Consider the following 22031-nt stretch of genomic DNA (forward strand, 5'->3'; position numbering starts at 1 on the left):
TCTCTCTCTATGTTCTCACTGCTTAGTCACACTGACTCTTACACTTACAAGGTGTATGCATGAGTTGTTTTTGGTTTCACTAAGAGATGTGTACGATGCTAATTGTTTGTAATATCAACTATTCAATACATTAAAATTTTAAACAATTAGTAATTTGTCTTTATTTCCATATGAGACATGTTTTGCCTTTCATTGAAGTCATCATCAGTTACAGTACTACCTCAAGGCATAAATCAGGTATCTGATTTGTAATTAAATTGTAATTACTAAGAAATAATATTGACATATTACAGTAGGGATAGTCAGTGATAATATGGATACCAACATGTCAGCCGTTGGCTGTAAATTAACAGTTGTGAAGGATAACAGCATCAAAATACACTGACTGACAGTGACAATGCAACACCAAGGAGGAGTGGTTCGAAAGGGATGAAAGTTGGGGAAAAACAGAGACGGCACGGATGAATAATTGATGTTTATTTCAAACCGATATGCAGGTTACACAATGCGCACGGCATCGACTCAGTAGGATGTAGGACCACCGCGAGCGGCGATGCACGCAGAAACACGTCGAGGTACAGAGTCAATAAGAGTGCGGATGGTGTCCTGAGGGATGGTTCTCCATTCTCTGTCAACCATTTGCCACAGTTGGTCGTCCGTACGAGGCTGGGGCAGAGTTTGCAAACGGCGTCCAATGAGATCCCACACGTGTTCGATTGGTGAGAGATCCGGAGAGTACGCTGGCCACGGAAGCATCTGTACACCTCGTAGAGCCTGTTGGGAGATGCGAGCAGTGTGTGGGCGGGCATTATCCTGCTGAAACAGAGCATTGGGCAGCCCCTGAAGGTACGGGAGTGCCACCGGCCGCAGCACATGCTGCACGTAGCGGTGGGCATTTAACGTGCCTTGAATACGCACTAGAGGTGACGTGGAATCATACGCAATAGCGCCCCAAACCATGATGCCGCGTTGTCTAGCGGTAGGGCGCTCCACAGTTACTGCCGGATTTGACCTTTCTCCACGCCGACGCCACACTCGTCTGCGGTGACTATCACTGACAGAACAGAAGCGTGACTCATCGGAGAACACAACGTTCCGCCATTCCCTCATCCAAGTTGCTCTAGCCCGGCACCATGCCAGGCGTGCACGTCTATGCTGTGGAGTCAATGGTAGTCTTCTGAGCGGACGCCGGGAGTGCAGGCCTCCTTCAACCAATCGACGGGAAATTGTTCTGGTCGATATTGGAACAGCCAGGGTGTCTTGCACATGCTGAAGAATGGCGGTTGACGTGGCGTGCGGGGCTGCCACCGCTTGGCGGCGGATGCGCCGATCCTCGCGTGCTGACGTCACTCGGGCTGCGCCTGGACCCCTCGCACGTGCCACATGTCCCTGCGCCAACCATCTTCGCCACAGGCGCTGCACCGTGGACACATCCCTATGGGTATCGGCTGCGATTTGACGAAGCGACCAACCTGCCCTTCTCAGCCCGATCACCATACCCCTCGTAAAGTTGTCTGTCTGCTGGAAATGCCTCCGTTGACGGCGGCCTGGCATTCTTAGCTATGCACGTGTCCTGTGGCACACGACAACACGTTCTACAATGACTGTCGGCTGAGAAATCACGGTACGAAGTGGGCCATTCGCCAACGCCGTGTCCCATTTATCGTTCGCTACGTGCGCAGCACAGCGGCGCATTTCACATCATGAGCATACCTCAGTGACGTCAGTCTACCCTGCAATTGGCATAAAGTACTGACCACTCCTTCTTGGTGTTGCATTTGCTCTGTCAGTCAGTGTATTAGGGTATGTCTTACAAAGGTTACTTAACATATTTACATGGGGGCAGTTTAAGGGAAAGATAAGTGACTGGCACCATCAGCAGTGGTCCGTACAAAATATTTATGTTACACTATCAGAAATGTTAGGAAAATGTTACTAAAATTTCAATGAGAAAAACAATGTTCATTAATAATATGGAGTTAAAAAGGATTATATTACATATTTACATGGGAGCATCTAAGGTAAAAGATACAGTAGTTGGCACCTATGCGTAAAATCACAGGGCATTTTAACAGTGTCCAGCAGTGGTGGTCTGACATGAATCATTGATGCTACTCTATTAGAAAATTTTGGAAAATTACAAACTTATATTTTCTAATAGAGTAGCATCAATGATTCATATCAAACCACCGCTGCTGGACACTGTTAAAATGCCCTGTGGTTTTACGCATTGGTGCCGACTACTGTATCTTTTACCTTAGATGCCCCCATGTAAATGGGACATCCGCCGTACTTCCCCAGACCTGGTGCCATCTTCACATCAATGGGACTTGCAGAACAGCGCTTCAGCAATTTTGAGGAAGTTAAAAAATGGCTTGACGAATGGTTTGCCTCAAAAGGCAAGCAGTTTTTCTGGCGTGGTATTCATAACTTACCTGAAAGATGGGCGAAGTGTGTAGAAGCCGATGGCCAATATATTGAATAAACAAAAAATGAATTTCCCTTGAAAGTTATAGGTTTTCTTTACCTCAAAAACTGGCAAAACCTTATGCATACACCTGGTACAAGCTAAAACAGTCACAGTACATATTCTTTCACTTATAGTCTAAATCAGTTCCACAGTTATTCTCACTGTCATATCATAGCCACCCACTTCATAGCTTGCACACTCACAATCGCACAGTCCCCACTCCCAACAGTCCCTTGCTGATCCCACACCAAAATCTTCCATGCTGTACCAGACACAACATTCACTTCACAGCAGCTAGACCAAGAGGCTCAGCTCCTCAGACAGAATGAACACTCAGTTTCACGGACAGAACATTTTTGCTACTTGTTTAACGTCGCACCAACACATCAAAGGGAAGGTAGTGGTCGTGGACTTAATTAAGGTATTTGCCTGGTGTGAAAATGGGAAACTAAGTTGAGGGCTGCTGACAGTGGGATTCGAACCCACTATCCCCTGAATGCAAGCTCACAGCTGCGTGACTGAAAACACACAGTCAACTCGCTCAGTACAGAGACTGACACACACACTCGAACTTTCACTGTCCGCAGCAGCACACTTCGACAGCACTCGCTCTCAGACTGAACTGACTGCTCACAGCACTCTTGTCTCAGTTGCTAGTGGAACTCAGCCCCAACTAAACCGTCGCAGTCTTGTCCGGTCTGTCTCATGATTAGTCCGCACCAAAGTTAATAAACAATGTTAATGAAAACATTTCTCCACATGTTGATAAACTTTTGTTAACATACTGTATTTCTTCAACATTGTGTCCACATCAACATAGCTGATAGGGTCAGGAAGAAGAAAATACTTACAGCTGCAGCTTTCATTATTTTAGTGAGTACAATCAGAGAAAAGCACAGATGCAAAGTGTGGCAAAGAAAAATACTGGAAAGGCAAGTAGAATTAAGTTTGGAAAGAACACTTATTACATGTTATAAACCTCATTTTTCGTCCGTATTGAAAAATGGAAATAAAGTATTGAACAGGTGGATTAAAGAACACCTTTATTATTTTTGAACTGGAAAGAACACTTATATCAGAACTTTTAATTCATGATGCAGCAGGCTTTCAAAATTCTCTTGAGAATGCCCCTACATGACTTTCAGTTCTTGTTGACAGTAATTGGATCTCAAATTTGCAAGTAATGATACAGATTATCGGAAAGTCAGCTCCACTAATGACAGGCTATTTTTTATTTATTTTATAGATATCCTATAACTTAAAAGATTCCTAGCAACTGATAACAATTCACTTATATACCTATTTGTCTAGAGTATTAAAACAAGCAATTCAGTTACTGAGTCTGAGGTGGTTGAAGCTGTATACACTACGAAGGAATTGGTAAACGTACAAAATAAAGAAAATCTTCATTTAACCTACCTAGTTAGGATAGTATTATTTTGATGATATACGGTACAAGCGATTATGGGAGGTTAGGTTATTCAGCGAGGAGCGAAGCTGGAAATGAAACTACATTAGTACACAGCTAAAAGAATATCATACAAAAATTAAAGGTACTGTATATTAGAAATTTTGCTTGCGATTTGAGAGTCAATTTTTAGAAGAAATAAGAAATCATCACATTCCACGCTACGAATCTGCATGCTCTAATTGCGTCCTTGCGCATGTGCGAACCGAAATGTTAACGAAAACATGAAATGTTAATGAAAAGTTTCATTCACAAAAGTTAAAGAAATTTTGTTTGTCAACATGCTCAAAAAGTTAATGTACACGCTATTTTGTTTATTAACATGCAAAAATGTTTATGACACCTGTATATAGGGAGGCTGGCATTTCGAGATGCTTCGCTTGAGTATAAGGTGCGAGAAATCTCTGGAATCAGGAAGCTCTGGGTTTCTCTTGTACTGTAAGGTGACTAGTGATGACATTAGTGGTTGCAGCGGGGGCTGGCATTGCGTGCATAGCTTGTCTCTGACAGGACGGAACCAGACGGAGAACAAATGTCAGTACAGCAGGTAGCAGTAAGTGAGTGAGCTGTGGGTAGGAAGCATGGTACTTTGGACATTACAGTAGAGCAGAGAATTTTTAACCTCTTTCAGGAAATATATGGTCCATTTTGTTTAATGAAAACATAAGAAATCCCTTCGCTTCACAGCAGGTAGACCGTTGATAGATTCTCTCATTTTTAACAGTTTTTACATAAGTTCTAAATTCAAGTTGTTTAAAAAGAAGATATTTCAAGTTTCAAGACCAGTATGAAGAATACGAAGCAACGTGTATAAGTGTAATTTTATTAGCAGCTTGTTGTTAAAAAAAAAAAAAAAACAAGAGATGCTACACCACTGAAGAAAAATATCAAATTACGAGACTCGTTATACTTTTATCCATTTACCTTGACAAGGATAATATATTTTAATTATGTGTTTGTTAATTGTGTAGTTTTTTTTAGGATCTGTTCTTTATGTTAATTTTAATCTGTAGAAAGTGAATACAGCTGATGACGTCCACATTGGACGAAACATGTCCCACAATATTCACGACCGAGCTCGATAGCTGCAGTCGCTTAAGTGCGGCCAGTATCCAGTAATCGGGAGATAGTGGGTTCGAGCCCCACTGTCGGCAGCCCTGAAGATGGTTTTCCGTGGTTTCCCATTTTCACACCAGGCAAATGCCGGGGCTGTACCTTAATTAAGGCCACGGCCGCTTCCTTCCACTTCCTAGGCCTTTCCTATCCCATCGTCGCCATAAGACATATCTGTGTCAGTGCGACGTAAAGCAAAATAGCAAAAAAAAAAAAAAACAATATTCACGAGAATATAGAAATAAAATAATCAAAGGATTATTTTTTGTGGTGAAAAGTGGATGTTTAACATAATTTTTTATTTATACTGTATATACAAGACATTCACTGCAGACAAAAAAATGAGATTCATGACGTGTAACAAAAAAAAAGTGTCTAGAAGCACACAATAGAAAAAGTAACCAAATAAACTTATTAATTAACACACTCAATTGATTGTCAAATTTAGTTTCTCTTCTGGTTTGTAGCTTTCAGTGATAACAGCCGCTGTGGCCTTATACCGACAGCCAAACCTCTGATCCTACATAGCACGGCTACAAGTCGAGGACAATGGCCCTGGCACGCAGCCATCTACAAAAATGGTTTGTATTTGTGCGCAGGGGCTCTCATCACCCAATCAGCAGTTTTAACAGGTGAGGTCATTTCACACTTTATATGACAAGACAGAGTGGCTGGCTTTGAACATAAGGACAGAGACTCTAGGTTCACTACATTAAACATGTATCATTCCTTTCCCAGTGATTATGTCGGCTGTCCTGAAGGTGGTTTGCTGTGGTTCTCTGTTTTAACTTCCAGGCAAATGCTGGGACTGTTCCTACTCATAGACCACTTCCTTACCCAATTTCATTCACCATCATTCATTTCATCCTTAGCTCTTCAACTGAGGTGGGTGACAGGAAGCGCATCCGACCATAAAAACGCGTCATGTAATTTCATTTCACCTCATCCCTGACCCTTATCAGGAAACAGGATTAAGGAGTAGACATACACAATAACAGTCAAAGACACAGCTGGAAAATAAAGCAAAATAGAAAAGATTGGATAAGATATGAAGTTATTGTTACGATCAGGAAAAGAAAGAAACTAAAAACTTGCGAGAAAGAAGAAGAGGGAATGGAATGTAGGATAGTAAAGAACAAGGTAAACAGGAAGGCAAAACAGGCCAAAGAACTCTTCATAGAGGAAAGATTGAAAGAAGTCAATAGCATCATTAAAAGTGGCTGTGTGATTTGAGTCACAGCTTACATTCAGGAGGTAGTGGCTTCGAACCCTACTGTCAGCAGCCCTGAAGATGGTTTTCTGTAGTTTCCCATTTTCACATGTTAATCAAGGTCACAGTTGATTCCTTCCCTCTCCTAGCCCTTTCCTGTTCCATCGTTGTTAGAAGACCTATCTGTGTCGGTGCAACTTAAAAAGAAAACATGCCATAGAACTAGAACTGGCCTACAATGGAGTGAAGACATTCTTTGGTGACAAAAGAAGAATTAGATGTAATGGCTTTTTGGCAGATGTTTGTGTATGAGCAAGAAGACCTAGCAATTAGGTGGAAAGAGTACTTGGGAACACTTTTGGTCAACTTTTATAATAGGCAGGGAGTACTCTGGATGTATTCTACTGCCCCTCTGCCCCACCGTAGGGGGTACGACCGAGGGAATTAAGAAAAAATCTACTTGAAATCCACAGCATTATATAATAGTGTAATGCTCAATTAAATTATTTTGAATGCATAAGACACATTGGTGGGAACCGACATCATATGTCAGCCCTTAAAAGATGAGCTATCCTTGTTGGTCATTTCTGCTAGGGTAGTTAACTCTTTCTGCGAGCATAGCCTGTAATAAGGATTGACAATTCACTAAAAAAACCTAAGAAACAATGTTAGGTTTGGTCCACCCAATCAATACACATCACTTTACAAGTGAACTATTTAATTAAACAACATACTAAATATAAATAGGGACATGTTTCATCTCTGTTTGAGACATCAACAGCCATAAAATCATGTGGTGGATTACAAAACTTAAAAATCAGAAATTGAAAAAAAATAAATGGAAAAACCCAATGCCTTCTAGGGACATTTTGAGAAAGGCAAAGGATATAATATAAAAACATTATTTACACAAAATGACTCACTTCTTGCACAAGCTTTTGTTGTCTTCACTGTTAAAGTTTGTAAATTGTACTAATTCACTAAAAGTCGTGAACGAGTTATGCACACATTCTGGTGGCTACGTTGTGTTTCTTCATATATTAGTTACAAGAGTATTTCAACAGACGGAAGTATTATCTGTCTATAGTCAGAAAATTGACGATATTATCGACGAGTGTGCATTAGTAGATGTTGTAACTCTTTGTGCTCTAAAATATGGCTTCCCGCATAAACAAGTGCTTGAAGAAAGTGATATTTTCGATATTTTATGTAATTGTAATCTTTCATATCTAGAAAAAGCAAAAAACTTTTCTAATATGTAGATATTCTTACGTATTCATGCAAATATGAAACACGCGGGAACATGTGGTAGGCTATAAAACGAATTCCAATCATAATGATATGTAAGAGGTTTTGAATTCATATTCAGATGTCAATAATATTTCCATTTCTGCATAAAATTATAATAAGATGTACAATATTATAGGGAAGGATCCACCTTTCAATACTCCGTAGTAAAAAGTAGTTACAACCTGTTTAATGGGACCGGTTTCAACACATTTAGAGTGTCATCATCAGCCAATTAGCGAAGATCTTAACAATAACTAACATATTAAACATAGGCAAAATATTAACATTGTATCACATTGTGGCAATTCAGTTAATGTTCAAACTACTTTTTACTATGGAGTATTGAAAGGTGGATCCTTCCCTATAATATTGTACATCTTATTTTCTCTATTCAATACGGAACAATCATGAAGTTTTTAACTTTAAAATTATAATTACGAAGGGCGTACTATATTGTTTTACACTTAATTTTTGTACGTCCAGGTATGGTTCACATTTCACTTTTGAAGGTGGTGACGTGTAACTAGTGTCTTGTTCCACCATTTGGTAGCAGCACACACACAGGGGCCAACGAATGCACCCGTCATAGCTATTTCATAACAACACTGTCAGCGTAGGAGCAGACAACATGGAAAGCAACCGTCAGGGACAGCGCTATACGACTTGGTTCCTATGGAAAGAAGGCAGAAATTCTTCGGCGCTTGGTGGCAGTCTGTGGAGAACATGCGCCGTCACAGAAAACAGTTTACAACTGGGTGGAAGGTTGGACAAGGGAACCAGTTCTGGAAGGATTGTGGCAGTGTCAAAACCAGCCAACAAAAAATAAAGTGTAAAACAATATAATATGCCCCACATACATACCTTCAATATAGTCTTCACTCTGAGAATCTTCGCTAACATCACCTTCCGAGCCACTATTGTCACATAAATATTTATACATAAACGTTCATAAGAGCTCCCATTTTCTTATTGAACAATTATTATTTTTATATTGTTTTCATTGTTGTTTTTTAATTGGAATGCACATTTTACATGATCAGTACTTAGTAGCCCGTCAGGGTTTTTTTATTCGCAGTGCTTTTTTTTTCTGGAAGAAAGTTAATCAGTGCTCACTCGATCCATCCCAAACAGTATTGATTCTGTCTGGGTCCAAATTGATTACTTCTTGACATATTGTGAGCTTTTTACTTTCACGATTAACCAGTAAATTTTTTGCAAAGATCAGCTCTTTGCTGTGGAGTCCAACACTCAGGAAGAATTTCATTCATGACCGCATATTTGGTAGCCACACATTTGATCGCAGCATTTTCCCACAAACTTATATTCAACACACTGCATTCACTCGATTCTGTCTCAGAAATGTCCAATTTCTTACCTGCCGGAGCAGAAGAAAAGAACTGAGTGATTTTCGAGTTCATTGCTTTTGATGAAGACCATAGGAAACAAACAAATTAATGTATAGAATTTACAATAGACACAACCGCAGCACACAAAGCTACAAAATTAAGTGAACAGGAAGTGAAGTGAAGTTGATCACAGTCACACGAAGCAAGGTACGCAGAAAAAAGCTCTGGGTAAAATATATGAACAATTTTAATATCTCAATTGCTAGCTGACATGAAACAACAACATTTTTCCTTACTAGATGCTGAAACAAGCAGAAAGAAAAAAGATTCATGCAAATATCTCTCTCCTATAGGTAAATACTGTATATATATTTTTAAACCCTTAAAAATGCTCAGACCTGAACGTTTGTTAGGGATATTCAGGCCTAGACCGGAATGAGTAAAGATAAAGAAATAAAGACACAGGAGAAGATTAAGATTGCATATGCGATAGGTCTTGTTGCTTACAGACTTGAAATATTAGGGGTGGTTTTTTTTTTTTTTTTTTGCATCACACGATGGGAGAGGAGAGGCCTAGGAGTGGGAAGTACGTGGCCATGGCCTTAATTAAGGTACAGCCTGGTGTGAAAATGGGAAATGATGAAAAACCATCTTCAGGGCTGCCGACAGTGGGGTTCGAACCCACTATCTTCTGGATGCAAGATTACAGCCCCTAACCGCATGGCCAACTCGCTCGGTAATATTAGTTTTTAAAGGGGTGTTTATTTTTTACATTTAAAAAATATAACTGTTCAGTTTTTACTCTGTCAAAACTGATTTATAAATAAATTCATTTAGAAACTACCTGAAAACAAGAAAACATGTGTTAACAGAATTATACCTGAAAAGGATATAACCTAATCGTTACAAATTAATTGAGTGAAAAAAAAGCCTCCAATATCACAAATGTTGTAAAATAAGAAAACAAAAAGTTAGCAATAATACTATGTTGTTGTTTCAGTGGCACACTGTGTTACTAACTCTGAGGTGGCTGAGGATCATTCCAAGTTCACTGTACACCTTGGAAAATATCATCTCCGTAAAGAAGACGATGGTGCACAGGAAGCCAAGGTAATTGTAATCCTACAGTTATGAAAGCTAATAAGAGTAGAATATTGCTCACGATGCTGACAATATTGAGGCTGTTAAAACACTACAATTCACGTGTTGCTGGAATTCTGAAAATCAATGCATTGTTTTTAATACTAAATTAAAAATCTTATTTTTACAACAATTTATATTGTAACCACAAGATATGTCATCAAATTTAAAAAGTTCAAAAAAGAGCAGACAAAGCCACACTTTTATATAATAAATATGAAGTCCCAAAATTGTGTAGAAGTCGAAGACGAGTCGCTTGATTGAAGCAAAATGAGTTCCTGAAGATAAGCGCAACAGACTCACTGTCCGGCACTGTGCTTTCAAATGCCGACGGAACTCGATGAATAGCTTAATGATCCAGCCTGTAATTGTTTCGGATTGCGAAAATGTCCTTATATTTATATATTTATTAAATTGTGTTGTGACTTCGTGCCTGATAGTATATGCAGGCTGGCTCACTTAACTGTTCACCTCTTCTCGTAAACATTTTGAGACAGTGCCGAACTTTGCATGTGTTGTGCTACTATTCAGAAGATTGCGCCTTACTTTATATAAGTGACTGACCTTCTACTTCTAGATTTGGAAAATTCTAAATTCCCATGGAGGGAATTAGATATTTTTCACCATAGAGCATGTCAAAATGTCAAAAACATAACATTTTGACATTCTTGACATGCTCTATTGGTCAAAAATGTCAAAAACATAACATTTTGACATTTTTGACATGCTCTATTGGTGAAAAATATCTAATTCCCTCCATGGGAATTTAGAATTTTCCATTCAGAATTGCTAGGCGGGCAATAATTCCATTGTGGAGATTTATCTCCCGTATGCAGTTATCAGACTGTGCCTCTTATAAGGGCTTCTGATAAGTTCACCTGCATACACCCTAACGTCAGTGGGTGGGGTCTGACACGTCCCACTCTGATGAGTCTAGTGTCAGACCTAAGACGAAACGCTGGTTAATAGAGCAGACGCCTGAAAGGCCTTACATCTGATATGTTTTTGACACTTCTAGATTTTACAATTTAAAATCGCGCAGTGCTAATCCCCATTATCTTATATTGCTTCTTCAACTGTTTTTGTGAAAGACTCATCCTTTAATTTCTTATTTACCTATCCATTGTTTTTGCATTTTTATTCGGCTGATAATGACCCAGATTTGGGTCGAAACCTGTACCGCTTCCACTTATAATTAAATATGAATGTAACACTACATTTCTTATTTACTTGTATTGAATAGGTTGAACTACATTATTTGTTAATTTAATTGTGATACAGTTCAATATGGAACATCATGAAATTTTTATCTTTAAAGGAATGTGTTATGTCGAAGTGTGTGGTCAAAGAATTTGGTTTTCCTCTTTTCGACAGTGTTGACCAGTTCCCTTGTTTCATCTATTTCCTTAAGGACTCTATTGTTTGACTTTTTCTCTGTCCAACTAAATTTCAGCATTCTCCTCCATATCCACATTTCCATTGCTTCCAGGCGTTTTATATCCTGTTTTGCTAAGACCATACAACAAAACACTCCAAACAAACATTTTGGCAAATTCTTTCCTAATTTTAATGTTAATGTTCCTGCTTGTCAGAATCTGTTTCTTGTTACTGAAGCAAAAATTATACCCCTGAGATAATAGCAAAATAGGAATATAAAAATATATAGCATATAAATATGATAAATATATAAAGAAATTAAAAACTGAATTCACTACACATTTTTAAATCTTACATTGCAATTATCTCAGAGGTATAATTTTTGCACTTGTGGTCCTCTTCTTCCCAAGGTGTGATATGTTCAACAGGCTCATATATTTTAATTGGTTCTTGTTCACAGGTAGATAAGATATATGTACATCCATCATTCAACAGCACAACTTTCTACTCTGACTTGGCTGTCCTTAGGCTAGCCAGTCCAGTCACCCTCACAGAATATGTAACTCCAGTCTGCTTGGAGTCTGGCATTGATGTCAGGAGCTTTGAGGAGCCAAGAGGATATGTAAGTTTTGTAAATGTATATTTTCACTCTCACTTTATATCCAAGAAAAGTTTCTCAACAGTATACTTGTTCATTCCTTGTATAGGGTTTCTCTTATAAGCCCAGACCATCCAGCAGCATTTTTACTCTCCCAGACCTAAGCAGCTGTAGGAGAAGAGAAGTTAGGAAACTTAAAAGGGTCCACCTTTTCAATACAAATAAATGTTATAGTTTATTTACAACATATATTTACACTTGGAACTAGTTTCGACGCTGTTTGGCGTCATCTTCAGCCAAAATGTGGGAAATAGGCTAGCATGTAGACATTTTATATTACAAGGTGTTACATTAGTGTGATTAAATGAGAGAACATGAAGACGCAAAGTACAATGTCAGTTTCAAAGTGGTCATGAAGGGTCCTTTGAAACTGACATTGTACTTCACGTCTTCATGTTCTCTCATTTAATCACACTAATGTAACACCTTGTAATATAAAATGTCTACATGCTAGCCTATTTCCCACATTTTGGCTGAAGATGACGCCAAACAGCGTCGAAACTAGTTCCAAGTGTAAATATATGTTGTAAATAAACTATAACATTTATTTGTATTGAAAAGGTGGACCCTTTTAAGTTTCCTATCTTCCATTCTCAGTTCAATACGGACAAAAATGAAATTCTTAGATTTAAATGTAGGAGAAGAACGCGCGTAGTTCTTGACCTTGCAAGGAGCATGCACGTGTCCGACCTAGCATCAATAGCCAGTCTGAATCTCAGCTGTTAACATGGTGAGACAGTTACCATTGCAACTCCGTATTTTCATATTTTAAGTAAGAGTCGGTTCGACGGGTATGTGATGCATTTGTTCAGCAAATTACTGGTGAAGTTCCACCTTCATGAGTACAGATTTGTGTAAATGTAAATAAATTTGAAACTGCTGGCTCAGTGCTCGATAAAAAACATGCGCGCACACAAACAGTTTTAACAGAGGAAAAGCTAGATGACATTGGTGCGAATCTTGAACAGTCACCAAATAAATCACTCACAAAATTAGCATAACAAATAGGGGTTTAGGTTTTTACTGCACACAGAGCTACAAAGCTGTTACACATCAAACCGTACAGATTTACATGCGCCCATTGTTTTAAAACCTGCTGATCCAGCTACAAGAGTGATTATCTTGCATCACTGAATGATTGTTTATTTGACCCACAGCTTGTCTTATATTCAGATGAGGCCTGGGGCCTGTTCCACGAACAAACTTTGCAACTTTTCACTTTGCATTTTTCAGTTCAGATTTTGTTCCACCATCACTTTTCAGATTTAGTTTGCAAAGTGAAAAGTTAGGAATCTTTTCACTTTTCCTCTATTGGTACAGAAATGCAAAGAAATGAAGTGAAAAGTTTTCAGAAATCTTGCAAAGAGATGATTCCCTTTTCATCTGTTAGTTAACAAGTATGTACACGAGTTTCTCAGCGTAGAATTTGGTTTAGTAATATAAACACGTTACGACAAGAGCTTTTGTTAGCTTCAAGTGAGGACAGGGATGAAAAATCCAACAAGTGAACATACAAAAACAGGATTAATTTTCATAACCTCACTTCGACGGAATTTTGCAAAGTGATTTGATATTACCCCAATACAGACTGACTATATTCTTGAAATGATTGAAACATGCAACAAAAGGAAGTCAATCTCTTTCTGAAAAGGAACAAATTCTTATATGCTTACATTGGTTAGTAAATGGTGCCCAGCTGCACGGTGTAGCAGCAATGCATGGGACATCAAAATCAATTATGGGATGTAATATTTTCTAACATAGTACGTTGTTCTGCTAATCCACTTAATATAGCAACGGGATTTTTAATGAATTTCTGTCTGTGTGTGGATGTGTTGGCGGTACTCTCGTTAATATTGATGCGTGTCATCATTTGAGAGGTTATTTTTAAAGTTGCCAAAAATGGATGTCCTGTTTCTCCTTGACAACTTCCAGCACAGCCAGCTTCTTGTAATAATCTTTCTTTCCCATGATAAAAACTTTAATAGTAACGGTACCACAGTTATACTGTCAAGTTCGCTGCGAAAAATAAAGCATTAGGCCTATACAGTTTGCCCATGGAATAAACTTGATCAGATCACTCATTCGCAAAGACTTTTCACTTTGGGAAGAAATGGAAAAATACAACCTAGATCATGGTGGAACAGAAAGACTTTGCACTTTGCAAGAATTGAAAAGTTGAAACAGTCATAAATCTTGCTATTGGTGTCCAGAAAATCCTAATGGTGTTTATGAAGTTCCTCATTATGAAAGATCACACTTCCATAATCTTTTATTAAGGTAAGATTTCAGGTAAGATTGTATACTCGCTTAAAGCAAGGCGGCCGCGCACAACGTAAGTTGGGCTGAGGCAGCTCCCATAGGGCGAGTACAAACACCATGCATTTGGTCTGGGTTTATACAAGAGACTGTGTATATTACCGGAATATAGGTACATTAATATTTGTCTAAAATTCTGTTATAGGTTGCAGGATGGGGGATGGATGAACAAGGCGCACAAACAGAAGATCTTCGGATGGCCATAATGCCCATTGTTCCACAAGAAGTGTGCTTGCGAAGTTACCCCGAGTTCTTTGGCTACTTCTCCAACAACAAGACTTTTTGTGCTGGAAACAGAAATGGTATGGATGAGATCTAGAAAATATATATATATTTTTACAAGTTGCTTTACGTTGCACCGACACAGATAGGTCTTATGGCGACGATGGGATAGGAGTGGGAGGGAAGCGGCCCTGGCCATGAGTAAGGTACGGCCCCAGCATTTGCCCAGTGTCGAAATGGGAAATCACAGAAAACGAACTTCAGGGCTGCCAACAGTGGGGTTTGAACCCACTATCTCCCGAATGCAAGCTTACAGCTGCACGCCTCTAACCGCACGGCCAACTTGCTTGGCAAAAACTATATTCTAGGGATGGAATATTTTATTACTGGTAACTTAATGTACTTGCCAGTTATCCAATTTGGAGAATTACAAAACAAATTATCTATGCAAGAGAGAAATAAATTCATGTAATATTTTTTGGGGTTAATTAACCAATTGAGTGCTATGGTCATCTAGAGGGTGAAGCCGAACTCCACCAACAAACTTTCGGAGGTTGTTCAGGGATACCTCTGGAGTATATTGGTATAAGGGACCCGTGATCTCTGATCTCCTGTCTTAAGATGTGTCCTATCATTCTAATCTCTTTTTCTGGCCAAATTTTGCCAAATCAATCTCCTCTCACCAATTCACTTCAGTATCTCTTCATTCGTGATTCGATCTACCCATCTCACCTTCAGCATTCTTCTGCAACACCACATTTCAAAAGCTTCTATTCTCTTTCTTTTGGAGCTGTTTCACTTCCATACAATGCCACGCTCCATGCAATCTTCAAAAACATCTTTCTAATTCCTATATCAATGTTCAAAGTGACCAGATTTCTTTTCTTAAGAAAGGCCTTCCTTGCTTGTGCTAGTCTGCCTTTTATGTCCTCCGTACTTTACCATTGTTGGTTATTCTACTACCCAAGTAACAATATTCTTCTACTTCCTTTAAGACTTGATTTCCTATTCTAATATTTCCTGCATCACCTAATTTTGTCCGAATGTGCTCCATTACTTTTTGTTTTGGACTTATTAATTTTCATCTTGCACTCCTACCCCGAGACTCTGTCCATCAGTTGCGTATCCTGGAATCTCCACTGAGGCATGCAACTAGTAACCATGCAGTTAATACAATCTATTAAGTAAATTTCAATTCTACTTGCACTAATTACATGTAGGTGAATTCGAGCCAAACAGCTTTACTGTAAGTTTCTGGATTGAACGTGCGTACACAATTCTTGTTTTCTGTTTTTAAATTCACAAGGGAAGGTAGAGGTCTTCCGGTTTTAACTATTTGAATCTTTTCATCAAGCGAACGGCCAGTAAATGGCTTTTCAAACTGATTTACGATTATATCCGTTTTAGACTCGTCCATCGTTAATACCACATGTGCACAAAATATAATAAAACACCGAAAACGATGAATAGCACAGGAACAGCACACACAGAATGAACTCACTAATGAGCAAAACACACAAGGAATTAACTCACTAGTTAGCCACAACTCAAGCACTGGAGGTAAGTCACCCCAGTGGCATTGGTCAGTTTTGTCACGTTGGGTTCTCGCTGGGGGGTAATCTGTGGGTCCCGTTCACTTTTAACGTATACATGCCGACTTTCTCCAAGTTGCTAACAGATGGCAGAGGGTAGCACGGGTATGGGGTGACAAATTCTGACCAAGTTTCAATTGCAGCGACTTCATTCGGAGGTTTCAGAACTACGTCTGCCACCGAATGCAATTTTAAGATTGAATGCCTTACATCCTTAACTCCTCCATTTGCTGTCTCTTTCTGTCTAGAGTGGAATAGACAGCTAGACTACACCAGCACCACACGTAGTCAAGCAACGGAACTAGTACAGTTGCGCGGACCTTTTGAACTTCTGAGAGATGAAAACGTTAATATTTGACTTGAAACAACCTAAAATCGTACATCAGACAGTTTTTTGTGTTATCGTAACGCATGCAATGAATGGCTTGCATTCAAGGAGAATACGCCCCTGCTGTCCATACAATTCAGCATTTTCTCCAGATAACAATATCAGCAAATCTCAGGGTTTTTATTTCCTCTTCTTGGATTGTGATTCCCATTCCAAATTCCTCTTTGATTTCCTTAAAGGAGGGGATTTCCTCACTTCTTTCTGGATCATTTGCACTTCCTGTCACGCAATTATCACCATAGCATAATTTACGGAGTACAATTCAAATAAAACAAAATGGCAATTTTTTTTTCCTTCATTAGTGATTTGCCTCTGCTTTGCATGGGAGCAGTTTTAAATTCAAGGTGGACCGAGCTCCATAGCTGCAGTCACTTAGGTGCGGCCAGTATCCAGTATTACATGTAACTAATCTTATTTTTAGGCCCGTATTGAACTATGCTATGATATATTAACAATTTGTTGGTTATTTTGATCCACCTTTTCAATACAAATTGTATTGTAATTTGTAATTGTATTGTAATTTGTATTGAATAGGTGGATCAAAATAACCAACAAATTGTTAATATATCACAGTATCCAGTATTCGGGAGATAGTAGGTTCGAACCCCACTGTCGGCAGCCCTGAAAATGGTTTTCCGTGGTTTCCCATTTTCACACCAGGCAAATGCTGGGGCTGTACCTTAATTAAGGCCACGGCTGCTTCCTTCACGCTCCTAGCCCTTTCCTGTCCCATTGTCGCCATAAGACCTATCTGTGTCGGTGCGACGTAAAGCAACTAAAAAAAAAAAAATTCAAAGTGGTAGACTCTATAAGATTTAAAATTAGTTTGGTGGTTATTGAGATTAGCCCACAGAAACATGCCTACCAAGGACTTCAGTTTATAATATCGTCCCTACTCTGGCAAACTAGCAAATTTGCAAATTGTCAAAAGGTTAGAGGAGCTGAAAGAAGTTGTGATTACTCATGTCAAATCAATTTTTATATTTAATGATTGGTTTTATGTGTTAGGCATACAGAACGAGTTGCAGATGTGAGAGTTTGTCAGAAGGTAGACAATATATAACCAATAAAATCTACACCAAAACTTCAGAAGTACAGATTCCCTAGTTTGTCACTTTTGCTAGTTTGCCAGAGTGGGGACGATATGTATAGATATATCTGGAATACAATAATGAAAACCAATCTAAATCTGTTTCAGGAACAAGCCCATGTAATGGAGACAGTGGTGGTGCCATGGTCCAGCCAAGAAGTGCAGACAATGGAACTCAGGTGTGGTTCCTTCGTGGCCTGGTCAGTCTCAGTGTGTCCAAAGTGAACGGAACTAAGAGGATTTGTAACTCCGAACATTACACCGTCTTCACAGACGTTACTAAGCATCTCAGGTGGATCTCACAACACATCAAGTGAATAAGATTTGCCTATATCAAGTGTTGCCTTTGAAGTTAGATGGTTGATCTTGCGACCAGTGAGCTTTGGATGAAGTACTAGAATAATAGGTCAGGCTGTGAAAGAGGAGAAAATGTACGGATAGAATCAATCCAAAAACTTTGTGATAATTGGAAGAAAACTTTCGTACTACAGGAAGGATATACGGCACTGTGTTAAGCCAACGATTCTATGACTAAGAAATCCTGAAGGATTCAAAATGTAACTTGTATAATCTTATTTTAATCATTGTCAGGGTTAAAAATTAGGTTTTCTGGAGGGAACCATAATTTGAATATACTGATTGAAAATATCAGTTAATTAAAATTGATAGTGTTCAGGTTTCTTAAAAATCCAGCGTTTTGCCTCATTGTGGCAGGGGGCTCACCAGACACTGTTAAGACACCACTGCAAGCCTTCTTTATAGCGACAGTGCACCAGGAGAGATAAATACCTCCACTTACTAGAAATGCCTGCCTAGGCTTTTGCAATCAATTCAGTACATCTTCATTCGTGATCCAGTCAACATATTTCATCTTCACCTCAGAGAGAAAAAATAAAAGGGAATAACAAAGGAACACAAGTAATAGGACAAACACATGGGAGGTAAGTGTGGGAAGAGAGCAGGAGTCAAGGACAATCTCCACATCTTCAAATCGACAGGCTCTCTCCTCATCAGTCCTAGTCCTTCTGCATCCATTTCTTCTCATCCCTGACAAGCTCGTTCTTAATAATCTTTAAATCACTATAACTATGATTTATTATTAAACAGTATCCTCCTTAAATTTGTTATTGGACATTATAAATTTTCCCGCTAACTCATTCCTGGTTGCCAGCATTTCGCCCCAGTGTGCTAAGTTGGGCTCATCAGTTGGTAAATAGCACACCCACCAATAAGCATGGCTAGTGCATACCATGGAGGCCACTGCATAGGCTACTTGGAGCCACCGGCGGTGCCAATGCACTATGAGAGACTTTGTCTCATTTCCAAAATTGATGCCTGCCTGATGTCATTATAGTTAAGTACATTACTAATTTAGCCTTAATTGATACATCTTTATTGTATATTAATCTCCATACCTGGTGGTAAAAGGCACTCTCCAGTTGCGTCCTACTAATTTCCATATCCAGTCTTCTGTCAGTTCACTTCCCACTTATTTGAAGTGTTCTACTATTTTCAGTTCCTTGTTCCAATTTTGATAGCTCCTTTTCCTTCTTCACTTCCTCTCCTCATCACCATTGCCTTGCTTTTCTCCACATTGATCCTCAATCCCCATTGTTCAGTCCTTCTATTCTGTTGCTGTACCCTCCTCTTCATCTTCTCACCAGATCACAAGTATAATTCTGTTACCATATGTTTTCTTTCTCGGGCAGTTTATAAATGTACTACTCAAAATTAGTTTTGGCAGACTGAAGAATCTAACAGTTATAAATTAACTGACAAAACTGCAGTGGTATATATAAGTTAGGAAATTTGTTCAGAAGGGTTATAGGGAGGTATAGTCCGCACACTTTATGTTGGTGCATTTGTATACGGGGTTGAGGAGTAAGGAGGGAGGTGTCCCGGTATCGATAGTGCTGCCAACCGAAGGAAAATGAAATCTGAATTGAATTGAGAATATGATCGATCGATACGAAGTTTTTAAACTGTTATCATCTTAAGCCAACAACTATGTCACATACACATTATATAACATTATAAAACATTTGTCGATGCGAATCTTGTTCCTAGCATGAATTCTATACTTTGGCTTTGTTGTGTAAACAACAACAGTACTAGTACGTAAAGTGTACGCCAGATGTCGCACAACGATGCTTAAGCGATTCATAGTTTGTGTTTCAAAGGTTGCCAGTACGAATCTCGAAGATCGCCGAGGTCGACCGATTCAGCACTAGGGTGTAAATGCACCAACATAAAGTGTGCGGATAATACATGCAAGGAAACTGGGTGGTCTAGGGAACGGTGATAAGGGTATAAGAATCTGGAAGTCAATTAGGGATGACATAAAAATGTCACATCATCATTTTTGCTTCAATTTTATATGTTTTTAACTATATGTACATGTCAATTTTTAGCAATCTACTGAAGATGATCCAATTAGGATCGAAACATGTATAGATGTGAAAAATGTGAATTTTAAGTTTTTTAAATTTGCATTGTACCCTAATGTATGGAATAAGGAGGATACTATGATTCAGATGTTGATTCCCATAGGCAACCTGATATATTTACTGTCATTCGGGACAAATATTTCAGGTTCCCTATGGGAATCAACATCTATATCATCTGATGGCCAGAAACCTGGACAATGATTCAAGGAGATGAGACTAGAATACTCCTGAGGAGTATGGTACAAAAGACAAGCAGGGATAAGAGTGAGAAATTAAGACAAAGAAAACGGGCTAAATATGCAAAACCTAAATGACAAACTGGAACAGAACAGATGAAAGAAGAAAGACTATGAAGACAAACACTGGAAAGACAGATGACAGGAAAGAGAGGACGAGGGAGACCAAGATTAAGATGGATGGACTCTATGAAGAACAGGAAGCTGGACTGGAACACAGTGTTTGATGAGGAATGGTGGAGAGAAAAGACGAAATGGAGAGGGAATATTTGCCTCTACCCAGTGTCAGCTGGAAAAGGGGAAATGATTATGAGGGGGAAGAGGAGACTGGATATTCGGATTAACATCATTGTACTGTAAGTTTCTTTTCCTTTCAACAAGGAAGTCAGTCGCATATTTTATGTAACGATACATTGGCATGTCAGGTAAGAATCCTTCATGGGAAGTTCTGTGTGCGGGGCTTTCAGCATATTCACTCACTGTATAGTTCTCTGAGAGTATATTTTTGTTTCTTTTCTCAGAAGCATGTTAGTTCTTAGACACGCTCTATTTCTCCTTCAAAAAGGCTTTCCACATTGGAACAAGTGTACATTTTTTTACATTCCTTGCTCCTAGTCTCAGGCATCTTATATCAGCAACAAAATTCATATACCTAAGAAATGAAGCATGGTACAGCAGTACATATTGTAATGACAGTATGTAATTCCTTATTAGCTGACGGATCCTCAAGTCATTTGGCAGATTTATTTGCATTAGTTTAAGTGAAATGTACAGCTTGTTCTTTTTTTCCTCATTGCCCACTTGTAAATTTGGAAAAATATTTTTCATTGTATATAGTGTAAATATTTGTTTATAAAGAAATGAAATATTCTAAGAAATGTTGAAAATAATTTATTCTACCAATCCTCATCTTCCTATTGCCCAAGTTTGTCTTCAGATCATTCTTATCTAACAAAAACGAAATAAGAGTGAGTTTTTTTTTCATGGTCTCTTAACAATAATCAGACGAAAAATGGAAGAGGTCTGACAAATCATAAGTTATAAGTTTCATTATGGTCCATATTGACAACTTATCACTATCAAAGGGTAGAGAAGGGCCCACCTATTCAATACCATAAGTTTGTATATTGTCTTATAAAACTGGGACTAGTTTCGACCCCATATATATTGGGTCATCTTCAGCCACGCTACAATTGGAAGACATATGCACACATATAACCAATAATAAATTAAACTCTGATATGCCAAGATTTACAATCTTATTTTAAGACATTGATGAAGTCCGAACAACACATCCAAACTTGAAACTAAATGACACATCAAAACTGCTGTGGTTGATGCCGAACTATGTCGTCGCTCCTACACCAGCCAAGCGTTCCTGAGTTGATCTGGGAGTTGCCGTCCCTACCTGTATAGACGAGCAGCTTGATTTAAAATTGCACGCAACATAGTTTCTGTTAGGCACGTAAATGAGTGAATGATGTGGGTAGATTTGTCAGTTGGAGGAATAAGGACTAGAATTGTCTCCGTGAATTCACCATGTGAGGGTGCAGATGAGGATGAAGTTGACAAGTTTTATGAAGCATTGAGTGACATCGTGGTCAGGGTCAACAGCAAGGATAGAAAAGTGCTAATGGGTGATTTCAATGCGAGACTTGGGAATAG

General features: G+C 38.8%; 1 protein-coding gene across 1 annotated transcript in view; it reads left to right on the forward strand.

Moving 5' to 3' along the window:
- Positions 1 to 21236, forward strand: part of LOC136886766 (chymotrypsin-like protease CTRL-1) — a 41341-nt gene extending 20105 nt beyond the window's left edge. The window contains exons 5-9 of the mRNA XM_068230952.1: positions 5519 to 5683; positions 9898 to 10007; positions 11875 to 12036; positions 14537 to 14693; positions 17792 to 21236. Of these exons, the coding sequence (XP_068087053.1) occupies positions 5519 to 5683; positions 9898 to 10007; positions 11875 to 12036; positions 14537 to 14693; positions 17792 to 18000 (803 nt within the window). The 3' untranslated portion in view covers positions 18001 to 21236. The remainder of the gene's footprint in view (positions 1 to 5518; positions 5684 to 9897; positions 10008 to 11874; positions 12037 to 14536; positions 14694 to 17791) is intronic.
- The last annotated feature ends 795 nt before the right edge of the window (positions 21237 to 22031 follow it).

This window comes from Anabrus simplex, chromosome X, assembly GCF_040414725.1.
Source record: "Anabrus simplex isolate iqAnaSimp1 chromosome X, ASM4041472v1, whole genome shotgun sequence".
Lineage (NCBI taxonomy): Eukaryota > Metazoa > Arthropoda > Insecta > Orthoptera > Tettigoniidae > Anabrus > Anabrus simplex.